Source organism: Ranitomeya variabilis, chromosome 6, assembly GCF_051348905.1.
Source record: "Ranitomeya variabilis isolate aRanVar5 chromosome 6, aRanVar5.hap1, whole genome shotgun sequence".
In the NCBI taxonomy this organism is placed as follows: domain Eukaryota; kingdom Metazoa; phylum Chordata; class Amphibia; order Anura; family Dendrobatidae; genus Ranitomeya; species Ranitomeya variabilis.
Window position 1 is genome coordinate 83325475 of NC_135237.1, and position 24112 is coordinate 83349586.

A 24112-nucleotide genomic window follows, 5' to 3' on the forward strand; every position below is an offset into this window, starting at 1 on the left:
TGCTAAATGAGTCCCAGGAGAAATATGGCTGACAATGGTAGTTTATGTCCAAGGAGATGTCTGGAAAATAAACTGCTCAGCTTATATGAGAAGCATTGCACACATTTACCGCACGATAGGAGTCAGAAGTGCAGTCAAGTTTCTATGACATGGTTTAGTGCAAACTTTAATGAATTTGCTATGTTTCTCATTTGGCAGGAAAATGTCAAGGCGGCAACAATCTTTTCGCTCTGCCGGCATTTCAAGAAGCAAATCGGAAGGAACACTGATTGATCTTGATGGGCCAAGTGCCCCTACAAACAATCCAGGTAAGCACAAGTATCTGGATTTTATTTTTTTCTGCATGTTGCACCTTTCCAATTATGTTAAATGATTTGGTCACTGTACTTTCAGATATTCTGATCTTATTTGATAGAAACTAATGCCTTTTTTATTAATTAAAAAAGTTACACTAAACATTTTTTCAAGTATGAGTAGTTAAAAAAATGTATCTAAGGGCCCGTGCAGACGACCTTGTATTCCCTCATTTGAGAGAATCGGGTTGATTATGCAAATTGCACTCTGATCAAACGCTGATCAAAGTGTGATCATAGTTTACTCTGATTCGCTCAGGAAATCAGACTGTACACAGATGTCATCCGAGTGCAGTCTGATGTTTCCACGGACTCATTGTCTTATATGGCCAAGTGAGTTCCGAATATTGAATCAAACTCTGGTATGCAGCGATTTGCCATGTGCAAAGCCCCATAGAATAACATTGGTCCAGTTGCGATTCAATGTTTTGTCAGATCACACTCGGACCGAAAATACAGCCATGTGCACGAGTCCTAAAGGACCCAACTTTTCAGAAGGAGTCTGGTCCGAAATTCTGAATTGTTTGTCATACCTCGGCATACTTAGTGGAATCCCACAACCTCCATGACAGCATATAGTGTGAGAACATGAGATCTCATGTGTTATAACAAGATCTTTACTTGTGGTTTGAAATGAATGAGCGCTGCCTGCATCATTCCAGCCGCCATTACCAATCAATATCTACTGTAATAATGTTACTGACCGGTAACTGCTGTATTAGTGATGCAGGCAGCAGCCATTCATTCATTCATTCATTCATTAAAAAACTCCTTTAAGCATGCTGGGATTCCACAACCAAGCAGATCAGATCCAACTCCTGCTAAAGAGTCCGGTCTTTTAGATACATTGTACAGTATTAACCCCTCGGCCTCACAGCCAGTTTTGGCCTTTATGCCAGATTTTTTTCCCAGTTTTTTATTGTTGCATTCTAGGATCCATAACGTTTTTTTTTTTTTAATTTGGCGACAGTCATATGAGGGATTTGCTTTTTTCGGAATGAGTTGTATTTCTGAGCGGCATCCTTTTGAGGTGTATATATACATTAACAAACTTTTATTAACTCTTCATGGGAAGGAATGCAAACCAAGCAGCCATTCAGCCACTGTTTTTTATCTGTGTTACATTTTATGCTATTCATTATGCTGCACAAATAACGTATGGACTTTATTCTGTGCGTCAGTAGGAATATGGTGATACCAAATGTCTATAATTTAATTTGTTTTATCACTTCTCTGCACTAAATACACACTGCATACGCCTATCCAGAAGGCATACTGCCATTGTACCTGGCAGGCCAGGACCAGAAAGTGCAGCAATGAGTGCGTGAGAAAAGAGTCCAAAAATTTACTTCTTTTTAATGAACAGTAACTTGTTAAGAACTATGTACATCACATAATAGGTACAATGCTTCACGAATATTCCAATTCCATGAAGCAGGCATGGGCACTTCACAATCCTGCATCTCATGACAGCACAGCAAACTCTTATGGAAAACTCCATCTTCCCCTGTTTGGGCCGCACGGGTCGAGGTGTAACACTATGGACCCCCACAGCTACTCTCAGTTTCCAACTCACTAATGAGGACCCCGCTGCTAGAGATATGTCAGTACGACTCCTCAATAGTACTGTGATAGTCCACTGCTCTCCGTAGGAGAATTCATGCCCCAATATGGTGACCGTAGCTTCCTTTTAATGTACACAATTGTTCTCTAGTGTCCTACGGATACAGTTTCCACTTCTTTCAGTCCCCTTAAGTTTGCCATCTGCTCCCCATGGGCAAACTTCTGCACTGTTTGGATAGACTCCCCGGCCTTGGTTCCAATCTATCACATGTCTCTTCACATTTCCTTGGTCCTTAGGACATATTATCTGTCTGATGTCTGCCCTTTTCGTGCACTACACCGTTAGCATGAAGGTCTGCAAGTTAGTAGACCATAGGTCTTTCACTACTGAATGCTAGACCCTATCTGAGTCATAACAGGAAATCTGCCTCAGCTACTGCCCATATATCTCCTCCCATCCTGGGCTAGTCCCAACTATTAACCCTGTCTGTAATCAATTAGCTGTTGCTTGGCAGAACGTAAATACATCAGCAGTTCAACACATGGAAATGCAAATTACCAACTAGACGAAACAGTACAATGCAATACAGTATAAGCACAGCTTCTTCCAGGGGGATGTTACAGCAACTCCATTTCCTTACAGATTTGCTATTTGATAATGTCCACTTGGAGTTTTTGACTTAAGTGTAGGTCAGGTTGCAGTAAAACATCTCTAATCTTGACTTAATAGTTACAGTCATTTTGTGGGAAGAGGTTAATTGTGTAGTGAAATCACATATATAGACAAATACTTAGTGTAGCGATAGATATCATTTTCATTTTATTAAGAAGGGCAGGGATGGGTACACTTTAAAGGTTAACTGCCCATTACCACTATTTTGGAGCATCTTATGATTTGCAGTCACTGGAAGTTGCAGAAGCGAATTTTTGTGTCCTAACTCCTCTCCATAGACGTCTATAACTAGCACCTGCAGTCTGATTTCTCAGTAAAGACAGAACTGAAGACAGATTTGAGCAGTTTTTGTGAGTGAGGTAAGAAGTGATTGCTAAGTGGAAAAAGAGGCAATTGTTTTCTTACCACAAAAAAAAATCACTTCAAAGTGAATGCCACTAGATGCCTGCCTTCTGTAAAGAGCAGAAAAGACATTGAATGATGGCAGACCTGCTGCAAATCAGGCCAGGTTTGGACATATTAGACTGGTTTCTACCCCTAAAGCAATTTGTAACTTGTTTTATGGTATAGTGATAACAACAAGACCATGCTTTTTTATCTTGTTGGTAAAATAACAAGTACACTGTCACCCTTTCCGACACATGACCTACTATTACATCATTTGTTGGGTCCTTGTCTTTGATGTAAGCTCAGGAGCTGAACTCCGTACTCAGCTGTTACTCACTTAAATGCCACTGTCAATCTTTGTCCTCTTGCCATTCAAAATATAAAGCCTCTCTGAGCTTCATCAGACCATCAAGCCAAAAAAGTGCAGTGGGAAAAGCTAGAAAATGGTGACACATGCAAATTATTATTATCTTTTATGTGATTTTCCAAATTTCTTTTCCCCACTTAAAAAAAAAGTTTGGTATTTTTGCAATCAGATTGACCCGGAGAATCATGTTGACAAGTCATTCTGACCATATAATGAATGTAATAAAGTCAAAACCCAAAGAAATATTTGAAATAGCTTCTTTTTTTTGGCAATTTCACCGCACTTGGAATCAAATGGTAAAAAGAATGGTGCCAATAAGAACTGTAACACACAAACAAGCCATAAAGCATCTATTTTGTTGGAAAAATTAAAAAATTATGACTCTTGAAAAAAGGAGAGGAAAAAAATGGAACTACAAAAAATGTAAAATCGCCCTGTAGGGAAAGGGTTGAAGACCCCCAATTCCGATTTAATCATCCTTCATGGTAACTGTTAGCCCATAGAGTAGCACAAAGATTACATTGATCTTGAAACATTCCTGTAGAAAAATAATTAACTTTAGTAACTTTCTACATTCTTTGCTCTTCAACATAAGAAAAATGTACGATGAATGATATACTTAGGGTAAGAAGCCATTGTCAGCTGTTTGCCAGCCAGCCTCCATAAAGAGTGAATGTAATATTGGTATATAGATACATTTAATGGAAAACTGTCTGCGCCTATGCATCACTTTATTAGTAGCTAAGAGATTATGTTATCTCATCTGGCACTGCTTTGGGTATTTAGGCAAGACTGTCTCATAATTATACGGAAATAGCAAAAATTGCTGCACTTAAGATATAAAGTGCTAATAATGTCAAACTCTTCCAGTTTTTTTATGAAATTAGTGATAGGTTTATAAATGTGCAAACAGTACTTTTTGTAATATGTATGAGATTTATTTTTATGCAATTTCTATATTAGTATTTAGAATTTTTGTAAATGTAGAAGAAAAAAAGTGTGTTTTTCTATTGTTTTATAGCATAAAGTGCCAATAAAATACTGTATTACATTGGGTCCCCTTTCTGTTAGGGAAGGTGCAGTATTATCAGTTCAAGTGTGATCCAAAAAAACATCGGATCGCACCCAGACCAGTGCTAGTCTACGGAGCTGTGAACACGTCCGCTTCTTTTTCCACGGACAGAGCCGACTCAAGGAAAAAAATGTTGCATGTCCAAGTTTTATCCGATTATCAGATCGTACTCGGCCATTCAAGTGAATGAGTGCGTGGAAATCAACAGATGTCATCTGATCACAGTCTGATTTCTGCGCACTGACACAACAGAGAAGATGGAGAAATTTTGATCTCCATCATCTCACAGTGAATTACGGTTCTCTCATCCGAGAAAAACGGATCACACTAAGCTGATTCTCGGATCTGAGTTTCATCAGAGTGCCATTTGCCTAATCATCATGAGTCTCTTGGGATGAGAGAACATACAGCTGTCTGACTCTGCCGCTACGGCCACTTTAACATAAGGAATATTTAGATATTATTTGTAAGGGGCAGGGCTAGCATCTGTCGATTCCTTTATTCTATGTGATTTATCTTTATTTTTTTTTTACACATTAAAAATTACGTCACAAGGCCATATTTTTAAAACACAAATTGTGACTATTTAGCATCACATTTTTATCCTTTTTTTCAGAGTAACTGGGGTTGGTCATACCTCTCTTCTTGCGATCCCAGTCCTCCGTTCCTGCTTCATGTGGATGATGCATCTTACGCCGTACATACATTGTCCACCATCGCACTCCTGCACAGTTGTACCTCTCTCTGCCCTGTCGAGGTATAAGTACTGCAGTATGCATGTGCTGGCGCTCTATGGCCTTTTTCTGCATATGCGCACTGCAGTACTTTGCTCTTCCCTTGGTAGGGCAGAGAGAGGTACTCATGTGCAGGAGCACAATGGAGGAAATTGTGTGGATGAGATAGGACACGTCATTCACACAAAGCAGGAAAAAAGGGTGGCAATCGCAAGAAGAGACGAGGCAACGGACCAAGACCAGCGACACTCATTGGACTCGACTGTCTCGGCACTGTGACTGACAACTGGCTCAGCAGTGCATCAGTGCAGAACCAACTGTCAGTCAAAGTACCAGGGAGTGGTTACAGCCATTACTAAAAATATAGTGAGTGATGTCCAAAGCACACCTGTATGACTGAAAGCCGGCGACTCCCGAGAGGAATACAGTTCATTTTCTCCCAGGTGCCACACTTGCAGATTAACTCTATAGCTACAGATTAGCATTAGCTGACGTGACAAGTCCCCTTTAAGTGCACGTTTTCAAATTTCATTTAAACAGCAAAATGTCTCATGTTTAATCCAAGTCTCATAATAAAGTTTAATTACTATAAGTACTAAAGTTGTGATGACTGCCAAGATTTAGGAAGTCTTGGATTTACTAATTAATTACATCTTCCGTGATTGAAAATCTGAAATGCCTAGCATCAGTAACTGGACAATCAGACAATTTTAAACCAAATGTAAGGTATTTTTCTTATAACATTATAAATTGGGATTGAAATAGTGAGTATAACCTTACTATAGAATTTCACATCTCACATTTTCTCAACCACTTTTTGGCAATGGATTGGAATGAAATATGGACTTTCCCAAATACTTTTGTCCATAACCATATATGTATACATATTAATATATTCTTTTATGATGCATTCAAAAATAAAGGAGGTTTTAGCATAGCTCATGCATACAGCAAATTACTTCTAAAACATAACGGGGGGCGGGTTGCTGCTGCTCTTCTGAAAAGAGACGCTAGCTGCTGGAGAAATTAACCTTTTTGGCTTGATGTCCCTCAGGCTGGGAAATGTCACCACAAGCCAGTGCTGACAGCACCCAATGCATGCACAGTACCAGTACACCTTGCCTTTCCTTGCATGTACCAGCTGGCACAGGAGCAGGGCGGTAATGCCCTACACCAGGCTGGAGAACTTCAATGAACCCATATTCAAAACCAACACATGTGACTCTTCAAGTGAGTGTCACAAACCCCGAGGCTCATTAATTTAACGAAGGTGCAAAACTTGTTTTATGAATTAATGCAGCAGCAAATAATATATATAGGGACCTGTTTATAAGCCTATTTCCTTTAAGTATAAAGCATTAGTGGAAGATTAAAGGCTATAAATATTGTGACCGGTTCCCTTTTACTACTATTGGAGATTTGGAAATACAGTAGCATGCTCACTCACCTGTTTGCATATCTCTTATCCATATGTTGTAAGTTTTTGACATGAGACAACCCTATGGAAGCTCTGAAGAATATAGGAAAACTATTACAGAGAGCACAAGGAAGCAAATATTATAGTATAATCTGTACAGAAGGCTTCGTCATGCTTATACTAAATTACAGAGTTTAGAGAATAGTAGGTTTAAGGGGTAATGTTTTTCCTTGTGGAGAGTGACATATCGGCCCTGGCATGCTAATGTAAGGAGACTTATATGCTGTGCAATGCTTCTTTGGAAAATTAAATATGCAAATTTATTCTGCAGAGAAGAAGAGGACTAGAACTCTATAGCACCACCTGTTGGAAGAAACAATCCTACAAGTCACTATTGACCCTTTAAGGATCCTTGCAATATGACTTAGTATAAGTGTTTCGGGGTATTACCCCGCATCAGTGCAAAGTATGAGATCTGATTTGGCTAGGTGAGAAGCTCTGGACTGAGGTCTAAGAGGTAACGTTTCTCCTTGTGGAGAGTGACATACTGGCCCTGGCATGCCAATGTAAGGAGACTTATTCACCATGCACTGCTCCTCTAAAAAATTAAATATGCAAATTGCCTTTTCAGAGAGGGATAGCAGAAATGTCTCAAGAATATCCTGAATTTTTGAGAGGTGTCATTAATGAGTTGTGCAGAATAATGGTGGCCACAGTGTCGGCTGTTAATATGGTGGAATACCTGATTGTATTTATCACATTTCTTTTTTTTCACAGAAAATTTGGGAAACAAATTGGATCTACTTATAAACTGGACAGATGTGTTCCAAGACCATTCCCAGAATTTTCAAAAGCAGACAAATCCATTTTGGAACGGACTCTCTGAATCCAACCCTTTTCTGGATGACGTGGTTCAAGCCAACACATCAACTGATCAAAGAGTGTCTATTTTAAAAGAAGATCCTTTCTTGCTCTTTAGGGATTTAGAAACCAGAAACTCAGTATCAAGTTCTGGAGATGAACTTGACATTGATCATTTCCTGGATGAAACAGCAACAATAAAGAATGGAAGATCTAAAAGTGTTTCATATCTGGATGATCTAGACAGCACACAATCTAATGTTCAGGAGATTGACGGGCAGATTTTAGCCCCAGATTTAGAGTGGCTTCAGAATGATAGAGAGGCCTACAAAATGGCTTGGTTGAGTCATAGACAATTAACTCGATCATGTCTTGACTTGGATGTAATGAGTCAAAGTCCTGGATGGGGGCAAACACAAGCATCAGATGCTCATGTATTTTGCAGAATAGAACATAAAGGAGGGTCTGTACAACTTCCAAACTCTGATATAACTCTCCATGTTCCTGAAGGTCATGTTAGACCTGGGGAATTTCAGGACATCTCTTTAAAAGCTTTTCTTGATCCACCAGTCTTGCTCAACAACAACCTGTCAACTAGTGTTAGTCCTCTTCTAGAAATAACATTAAGCAACATCAATACAGTAGAGGATCTTTTACTGGAAATGAAAATTGCAGTTGAGGTAAAGAACGATCCATACAGTCAAGTCATGACTGATATTGTAACCTTTTATAGCTATAACAAAGAAGGTCCATTCGAAAAAATCCCTGATGGCTACATATACAATAACATGTTACAAATCAAGTTACCAATTCTTAGTCGAGTTACCTACATTGTGACTGCGGCACAGGCCAAGTCTGTTGAAAACCAGTCCAGCAGTGTTTATGACTACATTCACAAATCCTTAACTGTAGCAGTGTATGGACCCAAGCATATACATCCAGCATTCACCACAGTGCTAGCTATTATGGGACATAACTATACTCCAGATAAACTCACCGTGGATGACATAAAAAGACGTGGAAAAAATTTGCCGCCACTTGTATTTCAACTTTGGGGAAAACACCAGTTTGTGTTTCATCAAATGCAGGACTTATTGATTCATTTTATTACAAATGACTCGTGTTATTCAGTGAAAACGACGGATAACAGTAATGAAATCAAATTGCAGCAGCTGAAGGCTGGTAAGATCATTCGGGCTCAATTCCCTTTCTCATTGAAAGGTGGCAAAGATATTAGCCCTTTTGTTTTTAATGTTCAGATCAAAGACAGCCAGGGTTCAACAATAATATCAGAATTTCCGATCAGTACCCCAAACCCTGCTCCAAAAATACATTGCACTCCAAAAAGTCAAACTTGCCTACAGAAACGCAAACAAATTTTGTCTACACCTGTCATGCCGATCAGAAACACTTTGAAATATCCTAAGTTCCAGGATAAAACTCTGAAGATGCTCAACTTTGCTGTGACTTTAAAGACTGTTTTGAGGCAACAGAAAATTGACTTCTTTTTGGAATATTTTAAAGGAGACACAATTGCTCTTCTTGGGGAAGATAAAATTAAAGCCATAGGTCAAAACAAGGTTAAAGAATGGTATGTGGGTGTTTTAAGAGGGAAGGTTGGCCTTGTACACTGCAAAAATGTTAAGATTATTTCCAAAGATCAAGTCATCGATTTTTCCGATGTTCATTTTACAACCAAGATGCTTTTGGAACAGATCACTCTGCCATTTAAGAAATTGACTTACATATACTCTTCTGTGCTATCCAATGTCTCCGACAAAGTACAGGACTGGAGATCTTTAGCTGACGCTCTTGGTTACTCGCACTTGTCCCTGGACGACCTCAGTCACACTCTTCCCGAGAAAGAGTCTGACAGAGTGTCATGTGTTGTGAAAAAGCTGAAAGAAGATTGTCATGTCGACTCCAAAAAGAGGAAATTTCATTACGAGCTTGTTATGGTAGGTATTTTAGTCTTGATCATAGTCGACATTATGTACATAGATCTACTAAAAACATATGCATGCTGTAAGTGAATTAGGCAAATAATGTAAATTATATTATATGACACAATGTGCACAGTTTGTTTTAATGGTGCCCATTCACATGACTCCTAGTGTCAGGAAGTAATAATAAAAGCATGCTCCATTGTAAAATATTAGCTGCCATTGACTCTTTGTACCATAAATCTTAGAATGCATCTAAACAATTAACAAAAAAATCAAAAAATTCAGCATTTGGGCAGCAAGTTAAAATAATCGCAACAAAAACATAATTTATTATCAGATGCTGAAGGGAAGCTGTCAGTAGGATCAACCCTCCTAAGCTGTCTATATGTGCACATAGGCCATAGAAAGCTAAATCACATTATATCTTGATATCTTAATCCAGAGAAATCAACATTTTTCTTAATATGTATATGAGCTGTTAAGATCTATGAGCCGGACATATATTTCCCCGAGAATCTATCTAGTGTTTATTTTAAATGAAGGGGGGCATTACTGGCATGAGATATGTAGATAAGGAGAGCAGCCTGTTGGTCATTACATGTCTCACACTGGTAAAATCCCCTGTCATTCACAACAAGCTCTGAGACAGCTTATCAGGGAGACCAGTGTCCGGTCTATAGATCTTAATAGCTCATTTACATATTAAGAAAAAAATGTGGATTACTCTGGATTAGATCGAATCACAGATATCAAGTTACCACTTTATTCAGCTTCCTATGACCTACAGTGTTTATGACTACATTCACAAATCCTTAACTGTAGCAGTGTATGGACCCTAGCATATACATCCAGCATTCACCACAGTGCTAGCTATTATGGGACATAACTATACTCCAGATAAACTCACCGTGGATGACATAAAAAGACGTGGAAAAAATTTGCCGCCACTTGTATTTCAACTTTGGGGAAAACACCAGTTTGTGTTTCATCAAATGCAAGACTTATTGATTCATTTTATTACAAATGACTCGTGTTATTCAGTGAAAACGACGGATAACAGTAATGAAATCAAATTGCAGCAGCTGAAGGCCGGTAAGATCATTCGGGCCCAATTCCCTTTCTCATTGAAAGGTGGCAAAGATATTAGCCCTTTTGTTTTTAATGTTCAGATCAAAGACAGCCAGGGTTCAACAATAATATCAGAATTTCCGATCAGTACCCCAAACCCTGCTCCAAAAATACATTGCACTCCAAAAAGTCAAACTTGCCTACAGAAACGCAAACAAATTTCAACAAGAGCTTCAACAAGCTCTGAGACAGCTTATCAGGGAGACCAGTGTCCGGTCTATAGATCTTAATAGCTCATTTACATATTAAGAAAAAAATGTGGATTACTCTGGATTAGATCGAATCACAGATATCAAGTTACCACTTTATTCAGCTTCCTATGACCTACATTCCTGTAACAGAGGCTCAAGCGCCCCTGCACGGATCCCCTTGCTCCCCCCTACAGGAACATGGGTGAGTTAACTTACCTATCCGTGCTCCCCTGGCATCTGCTTCTTCCCAAGACCTGCGCTCGGCATCCTGGGAGTGTGATTAGGCTGCGCTCACTCCCTGCCTGTTAAAGGGCCAGTGAGTGTAAATCCTGCTAGCTAGTTGTTAGGTAGCCATACCCATGCTTTCTGATCCAATCTGTCCTTCTGAACTCATACCCATCCTAATGTGCACCAGTGATTCCATACCTGTGGCCGTCCTGTGTTCCTGTACCAGTCCTTCTTGTGCCTAATCCCGCTCCTGTCTACCAGCTGCACCCTTCTGATAACCTGTTCCTGGCCAGTCCTATTCCCTATCACCCTTGGAAAACAGATGTTATGGCTCTGTGGGTCCGTCTAGGAGTAGCACCTGGCATCCATCTGAAGTCAAGTCTAACCCACATCATTAGGGGCTTTAGCGAAGAGTCAGGTGGCTGCTTAGTTACAGTGTGGAAAAAAAAGTTTTTAGTCAGCCACGAATTGTGCAAGTTTTCCCACTTCAAAAGATGAGAGAGGCCTGTAATTGACATAATAGGCAGACCACAACTATTAGAGTCAAAATGAGAAAACAAATCCAGAAAATCACCTTGTCTGTTTTGTCAAGATTTATTTAGCAAATTATGGTGGAAAATAAGTATTTAGTCATTAACAAAAGTTAATCTCAATATTTTGTTATGTATCCTTTGTTGGCAATGACAGAGGTCATGTAAGGTCTGTAAGTCTTCACAAGGTTGGCACACGCTGTTGGTGGTATGTTGGCCCATTCCTCCATGCAGATCTCCTCTAGAGCAGTAATGTTTTGGGCCTGTCACTGGGCTACATGGACTTTCAACTCTCTCCAAAGATTTTCTATGAGGTTGAGATCTAGAGACTGGCTAGGCCACTCCAGGACCTTCATGTACTTCTTACGAAGTCACTCCTTTGTTGCTCTGGTAGTGTGCTTGGGATCATTATCATGCTGAAAGACCCATCCACGTTTCAAATTCAATGCCCTTGCTGATGGAAGGAGGTTTGCACACAAAATCTCACCATACATGGCCCCATTCATTCTTTCATGTACACGGATCAGTCGTCCTGGTCCCTGTGCAGAGAAACAGCCTAAAGTATGATGTTTCCACCCCATGCATCACAGTAGGTATGGTGTTCTTTGGATGAAACCCAGCATTCTGTCTCCTCCAAATACGTCAAGTTTTGTTTCTACCAAACAGTTCTACTTTGGTTTCATCAGACCATATGACATTCTCCCAATACTCTGCTGGAAAATCTAAATGCTCTCTAGCAAACTGCAGTCGGTGATGGACATGTACTGACTTAAGCAGGGGGACACGTCTGGCACTGCAGGATCTGAGTCTCTGGTGGTGTAGTGTGTTACTGATGGTAGCATTTGTTACGGTGGTCCCAGCTCTATGCAGGTCATTTACTAGGTCCCCCCATGTGCTTCTGGGATTTTTACTCACCATTCTTGTGATTATTTTGACCCCACAGGGTAAAATCTTGCGTGGAGTCCCAGATGGAGGGAGATTATCAGTGGTCTTGTATGTCTTCCATTTTCTTATTATTGCTCCCACAGTTGATTTCACCACACCGAGCTGCTTGCCTATTGCAGATTCAGTCTTCCCAGCCTGGTGCAGGGCTACAATTTTGTTTCTGGTGTCCTTCGACAGCTCTTTGTCCATAGTGGAGTGTGACTGTTTGAGGTCGTGGACAGGTGTCTTTTATACTGATAACAAGTTCAAACAGGTGCCATTACTACAGGTAATGAGTGGAGAACAGAGGAGACTCTTAAAGAAGTTACAGGTCTGTGAGAACCAGAAATCTTGCATGTTTTTAGGTCACCAAATACTTATTTTCCACCATAATTTGCTAAATAAATCTTGCCAAATCAGACAAGGTGATTTTCTGGATTTGTTTTCTCATTTTGACTCTCATAGTTGTGGTCTGCCTATGATGTCAATTACAGGCCTCTCTCATCTTTTTAATTGGGAGAACTTGCACAATTGGTGGCTTGCTAAATACTTTTTCCCCCACTGTACGTCCCTCCAGCCTCACGCAGGACCGTAGCACAGTGGCTCCACAACCACGTGAGTAACAATGCCCATATAGATGGCTTATAAGGGTTGATCCTACTAACAGATGCCCTTTAATAGTTAGAATTCTTGATCTGTGGTAACCCTCTAGTGCTCATTGCCAGCTTTATATTACAGGAAATATTAGTGAGCTGCAAAAGTTCCCTAAAATATGAGAAATAAATCCCACACACAAGCAAAAGACATTGCAAAAATATATGTTTGGATGAGGACATGTCAAATTTATGATGTCCATGCCCGTCAGTGAACAGAACTCATAAACGAATGTGGCTCTTTCTACAGACTGTTATAAAGAACAAATGGAAGATTAGAGATTAAGGTAATATTAGCGAGGATGAGTTCAAATAGCGTCTTAGGGTCCATGATTTTAAGTTGGCCAAAAAATGTGTACAACTGATGAATAATAATGCAGATGTAATAACATACTTGGAACAAATTGATAGACAAGGTAGGTATGGTACTTTACAGGTTATCTCATGGTTGCTGTCAATAAACTTCTGGTTTTCTTCGACTAAGAATTGATTAAGTCTCTCATCATAGATGTCTAAATACATCTTCAATATCATTTTTATTCCTGTGTGTCAACTGTGTGCAGGGTCTTTTGAAGATTGACTGTCAAGGCTTGGTAGCTCGCCTTACACAAGATACTGTTATCCTGACTGCAGCCGTACAGCTTGGCATACGCTGGAGAGAGCTGGCAGAGAAGCTGGCCAGACTTACAAAGCAACAGATCGAGGCCTATGAGATTCCTCACCAGGGAAAGAGCGGAGAGGTCAACTTGCAGGTATCTTCCAAATTAGTTTTATAGTGTTAAAGGGAACCTATAATATCCACAAATGCTTATATCTGAAAATATGGCATTAAACTGCAGGTAAATAGCATTAAAATAATATTAGGCTGCCTTACTGGAGCAGCAGCTACAGGGAAAAAATGAACAAATATCCTCCATGTACAATATCAGTCATAGGGGTGAAGCATGGAAATATCAGTTGATACACTCAGGGCCGGCTCCAGGTTTTTGGGGGCCCCGGGCAAAAGAGTATCAGTGCCCCCCCTCCCCTTTAACACATACCACGATTCATGATGCACAGATACAGCAGAGAAATATAGGTATAGTACAATGCCAGATTTCACTTCTGACATGAGTGATAGCTATTGTAAATTCTACAATACAATACAGCAGAGGGGCTTTATGTAAGTCAACCCCCTATATGCAAATTTTTGTGACCTACTCCCTCTTCCTCAGTTACCAGTAGGCATTTTATTGTTAGCTGAACTTGCTGCAAAGAAATAACTGCATACATTGAATATGACAATTTTTTAATGGAAAACTTTTTAAAGTAAACATTAGAAAGTATTAACCCCTTCACCCCCGGAGCTTTTTCCGTTTTTTCATTTTCGGTTTTTGCTCCCCTCCTTCCCAGAGCCATAACTTTTTAATTTTTCCGCCAATATGGCCACGTGAGGGCTTATTTTTTGCGAAACAAGTTGTACTTTTGAACAATACCATTGGTTTTACCATGCCATGTAACAGAAAACGGGAAAAAAATTCCAAGTGTGATGAAATTGCAAAAAAAGTGCAATCTCACACTTGTTTTTTGTTTGGCTTTTTTGCTAGGTTCATCAAATGCTAAAACTGACCTGCCATTATGATTCTCCAGGTAATTACGAGTTCATAGACACCTAACATGTCTAGGTTATTTTTTATCCAAGTGGTGAAAAAAAATTCCAAACTTTGCTAAAAGAAAAAAAAAATGCGCGATTTTCCGATACCCGTAGCATCTCCAATTTTCGTGATCTGGGGTCGGGTGAGAGCTTATTTTTTGCGTGCCAAGCTGGCATTTTTATTGATACCATTTTGGTGCTGATACGTTTTTTTGATCGCCCGTTATTACATTTTAATGCAATGTCGCGGCGAACAAAAAAATGTAATTTTGGCGTTTTGATTTTTTTTTCGCTACGCCATTTAGCGATCAGGTTAATCCTTTGTTTTTATTGATAGATCGGGCGATTCTGAACGCGGCAATACCAAATATGTGTAGGTTTGATTTTTTTTTATTGTTTTATTTTGATTGGGGTGAAAGGGGGGTGATTTGAACTTTTATATTTTTTTGTTTTTTTAATATTTTTAAACACTTTTTTTTTTTATTTTGGCATGCTTCAATAGCCTCCATAGGAGGCTAGAGGCATGCACTACACGATCACCTCTGCTACATAGAGGTGAAGTACAGATCACCTCTATGTAGTAGAAATGGCGGTGTACTTTGAGCGCCGACCACAGGGTGGCGCTCAAAGCAATCGGCCATTAACAACCATAGAGGTCTCAAGGAGACCTCTGGTTGTTATGGCAATGCACCGCTGACCCCGATCATGTGACGGGGGTCAGCGGTGCGAGAACCTCCGGCCGCGCGGCCGGGAGCGCTAGTTAAATGCCGCTGTCAGCGCTTGATGACGGCATTTAACTAGTTAATGGGCACAGGCGGATCGCGATTCCGCTCGTGCTCATTGCGCGCACATGTCAGCTGTACAAAACAGCTGACATGTCGCGGCTTTGAGGTGGGCTCACCGCCGGAGCCCACCTCAAAGCAGGGGATCTGCCAGCTGAAGTACTATTCCGTCAGCTGGCAGAAAGGGGTTAATTAGAACATTTGTAAAAGTGCAAAATGGGTAGCATATAGCACAGCCACGTAGTATATAGCACAGCCACGTAGTATATAGCACAGCCACGTAGTATATAGCACAGCCACGTAGTATATACACAGCCACATAGTATATAGCACAGCCCATGTAGCCCATGTAGTATATAGCACAGCCAAGTAGTATATAACACAGCCCACATAGTATATAGCACAGCCACGTAGCATATAACAGCCCACGTAGCATATAACACATCCATGTAGTATATAACACAGCCATGTAGTATATAGCACAGCCACATAGTATATAGCACAGCCCACGTAGTATATAGCACAGCCAAGTAGTATATAGCACAGCCACGTAGTATATAGCACAGCCACATAGTATATAGCACAGCCCACGTAGTATATAGCACAGCCAAGTAGTATATAACACAGCCCACATAGTATATAGTGTATAGCACAGCCACGTAGCATATAACAGCCCACATAGCATATAACACAGCCATGTAGTATATAACACAGCCATGTAGTATATAACACAGCCCACATAGTATATAGCACAGCCCACGTAGTGTATAGCACAGCCACGTAGCATATAACAGCCCACATAGCATATAACACAGCCATGTAGTATATAACACAGCCATGTAGTATATAGCACAACCACATAGTATATAGCACAGCCATGTAGTATATAACACAGCCATGTAGTATATAGCACAGCCAGCATCAATAGTAAAAAGTTGATCACACTTGTCAAAATGGGCCCCCCCATCTCGCTAGGGCCCCATCACTTGCCCTGGTGCGTCAGGTGCTGACGCCGGCCCTGGATACACTATACAGTGAGTGTGACTGTAATCACTCCCAACCAATTCTGCAGTGTGTATCTGCAGCATATGTGTGCAGAGCAGGCTGACAATCAGTGAAGGGGAGTGATTACTGCCACGCTCACTGTGTAATGACTTACCGCTCTCTGCACCTCCTCCATAACCAGAAGCAAAGCATGAGAGGTTCCGATTAAAGGTATAAAAGACTGGATACAGAAATATGAAATAATACCCACTTCTACATTAAAGCTGAGGGTCAGAAATTTCTACAGAAACATTTCAACAATAATATAATATCTGTGTACTTTTGCAGATTAACAGTTATAGGGATTCTGTCAACTAGTTTTTGCTACCTCATCTGAGAGCAGTATATTGTAGGGAAAGAGACCCTGAATCCAGTGATGTATCACTTTCTTTACTGGGCGCTGCAGTTGTGATACAGAGTTCTTAGATGCAGCAGAGCTGAGAAGCTAACCCTGCTCATATCCCTGATTAGTAGTTTTCTGTGTACATTGTATAGTGAGAAAAAGCTGCTACTCCGTGGTGGGGTCATAGTTGGAGCACTTGGCACACAGGCACTAGTTTGGCAGTGATAATCTCCTGCTGATAAAACACTCATTGTACTGAAACAACAGCACACAGCTTAATAAGTGACACATCACTTAAATCAGTGTTTCAACACCTACCTCATGGTGTTCACAGATTACATAGCAAAAACCTGCTGGCAGATTCACTTTAATTCATTTTCTCAAAACAGATGATGGGTATCACCATTAAAAACAATAGCTGTCAATATAGTGAAGAATATTGATTGGTATTTGACACAGTACTTTTTCAGATGTCCTTTTAGGCAACATTCTTATTGGATGTAGACGCTTCTCATGAGTCAAAAAAGAGCGACTGATGCCATTAGTGCATTAAACAGTGTTTGGCAAGATCATCTATAGCTCATATTGGGCAACCTTGTCACAGCAAAGAAAAAGAGAGTTGTCATTAGGGCACTAGTGTATAAATCAGAAGAGTGCAATTTAATTAAAAAATGGATTGCACTTGTGTAAAGTTGCCAAGAGAGGAAGTCATGATCGAGCCTCTGTCCGGTTACGCTCTGACACTTTACAGGAAAGCAGTCTCAGGCCCAGTGTGCTGTCAGGTGTGGGGTGCATCACACTCACTTGTAGGCCTCAGGCCTCTGATGTCTCCAGGAGCCACCGCACACAACTCAGGAGACACCAAGTTCATTCCAAAAGGCAAACTTTACTGGTCAGTTCAAGTTCTTCAGGGTGTAACGTGGGATAGGGCACAACACTTCACGTTTCTTACTTCCTTAGTGTAACATATCTTCAGCCCTACCACTCATTCAACTTGTACTATCCCTAAGTCCACTAACTCCGTCACCCTCAGGAATTTCCTGTCCATTTTAGCAGTTCACCTAGGACCAGCCACCTGCCCTTCACACGATTCCATGTCCACCGACCTTGAGATGTCAGAAGACCAGACACTTCCTCTAGTATCTGGATCGAGACCTAGGCTCCAGACGTTGCAGGAATGTCCACAAGGGATATCAGTACAGCCTTTTTTGAAAACTGGGTAAATTGATCAAATTATTTAGTTGAAAAAATAGTGACTATTCTGAACAAAATTGTTCATATGAGTTCATGAAAAAATACACAATTGCTAACATAAACACAGCAGTGGGAGTTGAATTGGTCTGCCATTACTTACCTACCACATTGGCAGGGCATTGAATTGGTATGACATTGTTCACTTTCACACCTTGGTCGGGCATTGAGTTTGTGGGACATTGTTCACTTTCACACCTTGGTCGGGCATTGAGTTTGTAGGGCATTGTTCACTTTCACACCTTGGTCGGGCATTGAGTTTGTGGGGCATTGTTCACTTTCGCACCTTGGTCGGGCATTGAGATGCTCATGCTTGGTTTAGTTTCACACATATCACTAGTTGAATTACACTGTAATAATACTAACATCCATGCTTATGTGAGGACACCAAGACATTATGGGATAAACTTAGGAAAATCACAACAATGAATGGGTTTCACATCCTGCTGTACCTGAGTTTTTTTCTCCAAAAATGCTGCAAAAACTGTGGTAATGTTTTTGCTGCTTTTTGCAGTCCCTCATTGCTATCTAAGGGTGAAAAAAACGCTGAAAGAATTGACATGCTGCAGTTTTCAAAACCGCATCAATTTTCCAATTTAGTCAGGGAAAAAAGGATGTGTGTGCATGAGATTTCTGAAATCTCACAGCTTTTGCTGGTACTTAGTGTTGAGCGATACCGTCCGATACTTGAAAGTATCGGTATCGGAAAGTATCGGCCGATACCGTCACAGTATCGGAATCCAATCCGATACCGATACCCGATACCAATACAAGTCAATGGGACTCATGTATCGGACGGTATCCCTGATGGTTCCCAGGGTCTGAAGGAGAGGAAACTCTCCTTCAGGCCCTGGGAACCATATAAATGTGTAAAAGAAAGAATTAAAATAAAAAATATCGCTATACTCACCTGTCCGACGCAGCCGGGACTTCAGCGAGGGAACCGGCAGCGTTGTTTGTTTAAAAATCGCGCTATTACTTGGTTACGTGAATTCCCGGCTTGTGATTGGTCAGGTCGGCCATGTTGCCGGGACGCGGACCAATCACAGCAAGCCGTGACGAAATTACGTCACGGCTTGCTGTGATTGGTCCGCGTCCCGGCAATATGGCCGCCCTGACCAATCACAAGCCGGGACGTCACGGGAGGCTGGACACGCGCTCATTTTAAAATGGGCGCGTGTCCAGCCTCCCGTGACGTCACGGCTTGTGATTGGTTGCGCCGCGATCAACCAATCACAAGCCGGGAGGCTGGACGCGCTCATTTTGAAATGGGCGCGTGTCCAGCCTCCCGTGACGTCACGGCTTGTGATTGGTTGCGCCGCGATCAACCAATCACAAGCCGGGAGGCTGGACGCGCTCATTTTGAAATGGGCGCGTGTCCAGCCTCCCGGCTTGTGATTGGTTGACCGCGACGCAACCAATCACAAGCCGTGACGTCACGGGAGGCTGGACACGCGCCCTTTTTAAAATGAGCGCGTTTCCAGCCTCCCGTGACGTCACGGCTTGTGATTGGTTAATGGCGGCCATGTTGCCGGGACGCGGACCAATCACAGCAAGCCGTGACGTATTTTCGTCACGGCTTGCTGTGATTGGTCCGCGGCCCGGCAACATGGCCGCCCTGACCAATCACAAGCCGGGACTTCGCGTAACCATGTAAAAGCGGGAATTTTAAACAAACAACGCTGCCGGTTCCTGCGCTGAGGTCCCGGCTGCGTCGGACAGGTGAGTATAGCGATATTTTTTATTTTAATTCTCTCTTTTACACATTTTAACATTAATGTTGTTCCGATACCCGATACCCGATACCACAAGAGTATCGGAATCCCGGTATCGGAATTCCGATACAGCAAGTATCGGCCGATACCCGATACTTGCAGCATCGGAATGCTCAACACTACTGGTACTGTGAAAAGCAGCTTTTAATTTGTATAAAAAGGTAGGAAAAAACAAACAAAACAAAAACGCAACATGTGAACACAGCCTTACCAACATTTAGGGTTCAGACTCCCGAACTATATGTGGGTTTGCATAGCTGAGGACAGGACACTTGTCCATGACCCTCCTGGGGTTTCCTGGCTTCCACAGTGTAATTACGTCCTTCTCATTTAACCCTTGATTTCTCTCTCGCAGATGATGTGGAAACCTGCTTTTGACTTCCTGTATACTTGGGCAGCTCATTACGGGGACAGTTACAGGGACGTTCTACAAGACTTACACTGTGCATTGGACAGAATGAAATATCCAGTGACCAGGCAATGGAGGGAGCTGACTGGGACTCTCATCTTTGTCAACTGCCTGGAGGTCTTTCGGGCCACTTCTTTTTCGAAGCCTGAAGTTTAATTGTAAAAATTGTGAAATTGTTACATATCTACAGTGAATACAATTAAATTGTGGGGGTCAGACCCTGGTGCCGCTATAAACACCTTCCTTGGCTTGTTCTAGAGGAATTTATGGTGCTTTTTTATATCAGTATCATTAGGTTCCTGCAGATTGGTGCCATAGCAACCCAAACAGTGTTCTAAAATGACTGGATGACTGGTATGCCACGATGTATTGCCGGTGGACATAAAGTGCTCAGACATAGCATACACAAGCTATCAACATCTTTTTTTTTTTTCTAAATTTTTACATGTAGTTTCCCTACAAGCATATTTGTTCAATGCTGGGATGTACTATGTTTTATATATTTTCTATATATTGTTAACTCTGCGACTACTGTTTGACAGTATCATCTCTAATATCCAGATCTTTCTAATGCTGTGATAATATTCATTCAATTATATTGTTTTTGCTGACTATTTATTCTGGAATGTATCATGTGTAAATTATTGTATTAGTATTGTTATGATGATACCATCTATAGTAATCTGTTGAGGCATGTTATTTGTGTACTTTATACCACTAAATGACTGAGAAACTTGTTTTTTCTATTAACATAGCTTTGCACGCATAAAACACATGTATCATGAAGACATACAATGGCTTGTGAAAGTATTCACCCTCCCTGGCATTTTTCGTGCTTTGCTACCTCACAACTAGTGTTGAGCATTCCGATACCGCAAGTATCGGGTATCGGCCGATACTTGCCGGTATCGGAATTCCGATACCGAGATCCGATACTTTTGTTGTATCGGGAATCGATATCGGGATTAATATCAATGTGTAAAAGAAAGAATTAAAATAAAAAATAGGGATATACTCACCTCTCCGACGCAGCCTGGACTTTACCGCCGTAACCGGGAGCCGTTGTACCTAAGAATGCGTGTTTGAAGGGCCTTAGATGACGTCACGGCGCTCTGATTGGTCCGTAGCAGTCGCGTGACCGCTACGCGACCAATCACAAAGCAGTGACGTCACCTAAGGTCTTTCAAGCGCTTGAAAGACCTTAGGTGACGTCACTGCTTTGTGATTGGTCGCATAGCGGTCACGCGACCGCTACGCGACCAATCAGAAGCTGCGGACGTCTTCTAAGGTATTTCAAGCGCTTGAAAGACCTTAGGTGACGTCACTGCTTTGTGATTGGTCGCGTAGCGGTCACGCGACTGCTACGGACCAATCAGAGCGCCGTGACGTCATCTAAGGCCCTTCAAGCGCGCATTCTTAAGTACAACGGCTCCCGGTTACGGCGGTAAAGTCCAGGCTGCGTCGGAGGGTGAGTATATCCCTATTTTTTATTTTAATTCTTTCTTTTACACATTGATATGGATCCCAGGGCCTGAAGGAGAGTTTCCTCTCCTTCAGACCCTAGGAACCATACAGGATATCGTCCGATACTTGGTGTCCCATTGACTTGTATTGGTATCGGCTATCGATATCGGATTAGATCCGATACTTTGCCGGTATCGGCCGATACTTTCCGATACCGATACTTTCAAGTATCGGACGTTATCGCTCAACACTACTCACAACCTAAAGTGTCCTTGTTTTTTTGAGGGTTAGCATCAGCTCATGTAAGGACATGCCTACAACTGTGAACATTTGCTTTTCTTTTTATCGTGAAGCAAACAACAAATAGGACAAAATAACTGAAAACTTCAGAGTGCATAACTCTTCAATCCCCTAAAGTCAGTACTTTGTAGAGCCTCCTTTTGCGGCAATTACAGCTGCAAGTTGCTTTGGATAAGTATCAATGAGCTTTCCATGTTTTGCCACTGGGATTTTTGCCTATTCCCCAAGGCAAAACTGCTCCAGCTCCTTCAAGTTAGCTGGTTTCCTCTGGTGAACAGCAATCTTCAAGTCTGACCACAGATTCTCAATTGGATTAAGGTCTGGGCTTTGACTAGGTCACTCCAAAACATTTACACGTTTACCCTTAAACCACTCGAGTGTTGCTTTAGCAGTATGCTTTGGGTCATTGTCTTGTTGGAAGGTGAACCTCCTTCCAGTCTCAGATCGCTGACAGACTGAAACAGGTTTTGCTCAAGAATATCCCTGTATTTCTCACCATCCAACTTCCTCTCGACTCAGACCAATTCCCCTGTCACTGCTGCTGAAAAACATCCCCACATTATGATGCTGCCACCACCATGTTTCACTGTGGGAATGGCATTCCCAGGTTGAGGAGCTGTGTTGGTTTAGTGCAAGACATAGTGTTTACCATAGTGGCCAAAATGTAGAATTTTGGTGTCATCTGACCACAGCAACTTCCTTTATACATTTGGGGAGTCTCCAACATGTCTTTTGTCAAAACTTAAAATTTTTATGTGTAAGTAAAGGCTTTTTTCTGTCCACTCTTCCATAAAGGCCACCTCTATAGAGTGTATGGCTTATTGTGGTCGCGTGGACAGATACTCCAATCACTGCTTGAGAACTCTGCAGCTCCTTCAGGGTTACCTTTGGTCTCTGTGCTGCCTCTTTGATAAAAGCCCTCCATGCCCAGCCTGAGAGTTTTGGTGGGCGGCCCTCTCTTGGCAGGTTTGTTGTGGTGCAAGGTTCTTTCCATTTGATATTGGATTTGATGGTGCTTTGGGGGATCAGAGATTGTGATCTTTTTTTATAAGCCAACCCTGACTTGTATGTCTGAACAACTTTGTCCCTGACTTGCTTGGAGATCTCCTTTGTCTTCATGGTGTTGATTGGTTAGTGGTGCCTCTTAATGGTATTGCAGCCTCTATGACCTTTCAGAAAAGGTGAAGTGTATAAACTCACAGACCATGTGACAATTTTAGGGGGTCACAATAGGGGTCAATACATATGCACATGCAATTTTTTAGTTATTTCATCAGATAAATTTAAGACTAACTTTTTCTCACATCATTTCACCGACTATTTAGTGCTGATGCATCACACACAAATCTGATTACAAAAATAATTGAACACAGGTGGTAGTGTAACAAAATAAGTAAAAAGCCAAGTGAATACTTTTTACAAGCCACTGTAGTTGTTTTACGAAAGAGAATCTGTTATCAGATTTTTTATTCTTGATCTGAGATCAGCATAATGTAGGAAAAGAGACTCTGATGCCAGCGATGTGTCAGTTAGTTGATTGGGTGCAGCAATTGTGACACAATCTGAGATTTTAGATGTAGCAATGAGAGCTGCTTATCAGAGGAAGGGGCGTGGTTGGACCACTTGACAAGAGGGAGTTAACCTGATTAGTAATAATCTCCTGGTGATAAAACATTCATTGTATGAAAACCACTGCACAAGGCCTAATAAGTGACACATTGCTGAAATCTGTGTCTCAGCTCCTACCTCCTGCTGTGCTCAGATTACATAGCAAAAACCTGCTGATAGATTCCCTTTAAGCGACAATATTTGAAATAGGTGTATAAGAGAGCTGTAAAGAGTAACTCAACTTTTCATTTTAATTATCTCCCAATTTTTTGCATAGTTAAGATTTTTTTTTCAAAATTCTTTATAATCTTATTTTACTTTTATCAAGCTTCAAACTTCTTTCAAACATGATGCTGCAGTGCTGTTTCAGTGCCAAGTTCATTGTTCAATTTTGACTTCTAAAAGGGAGTTTATCAGATTTTTTTGCCACCTAATCTGAGAGCAGCATACTGTAAGGGCAGAAACCCTGATTCCAA

General features: G+C 41.2%; 1 protein-coding gene across 2 annotated transcripts in view; it reads left to right on the forward strand.

Annotated features, from left to right (window-relative positions):
• MACC1 (MET transcriptional regulator MACC1) overlaps positions 1-21251 on the forward strand; it is a 72292-nt gene extending 51041 nt beyond the window's left edge. For both annotated transcript variants that reach the window (XM_077268728.1, XM_077268727.1), the window contains exons 2-5: positions 199-308; positions 7344-9385; positions 13591-13779; positions 20211-21251. In XM_077268728.1, coding sequence (XP_077124843.1) covers positions 203-308; positions 7344-9385; positions 13591-13779; positions 20211-20420 — 2547 coding nt within the window. In that variant the 5' untranslated portion in view covers positions 199-202 and the 3' untranslated portion in view covers positions 20421-21251. The remainder of the gene's footprint in view (positions 1-198; positions 309-7343; positions 9386-13590; positions 13780-20210) is intronic.
• Positions 21252-24112: the final 2861 nt, after the last annotated feature.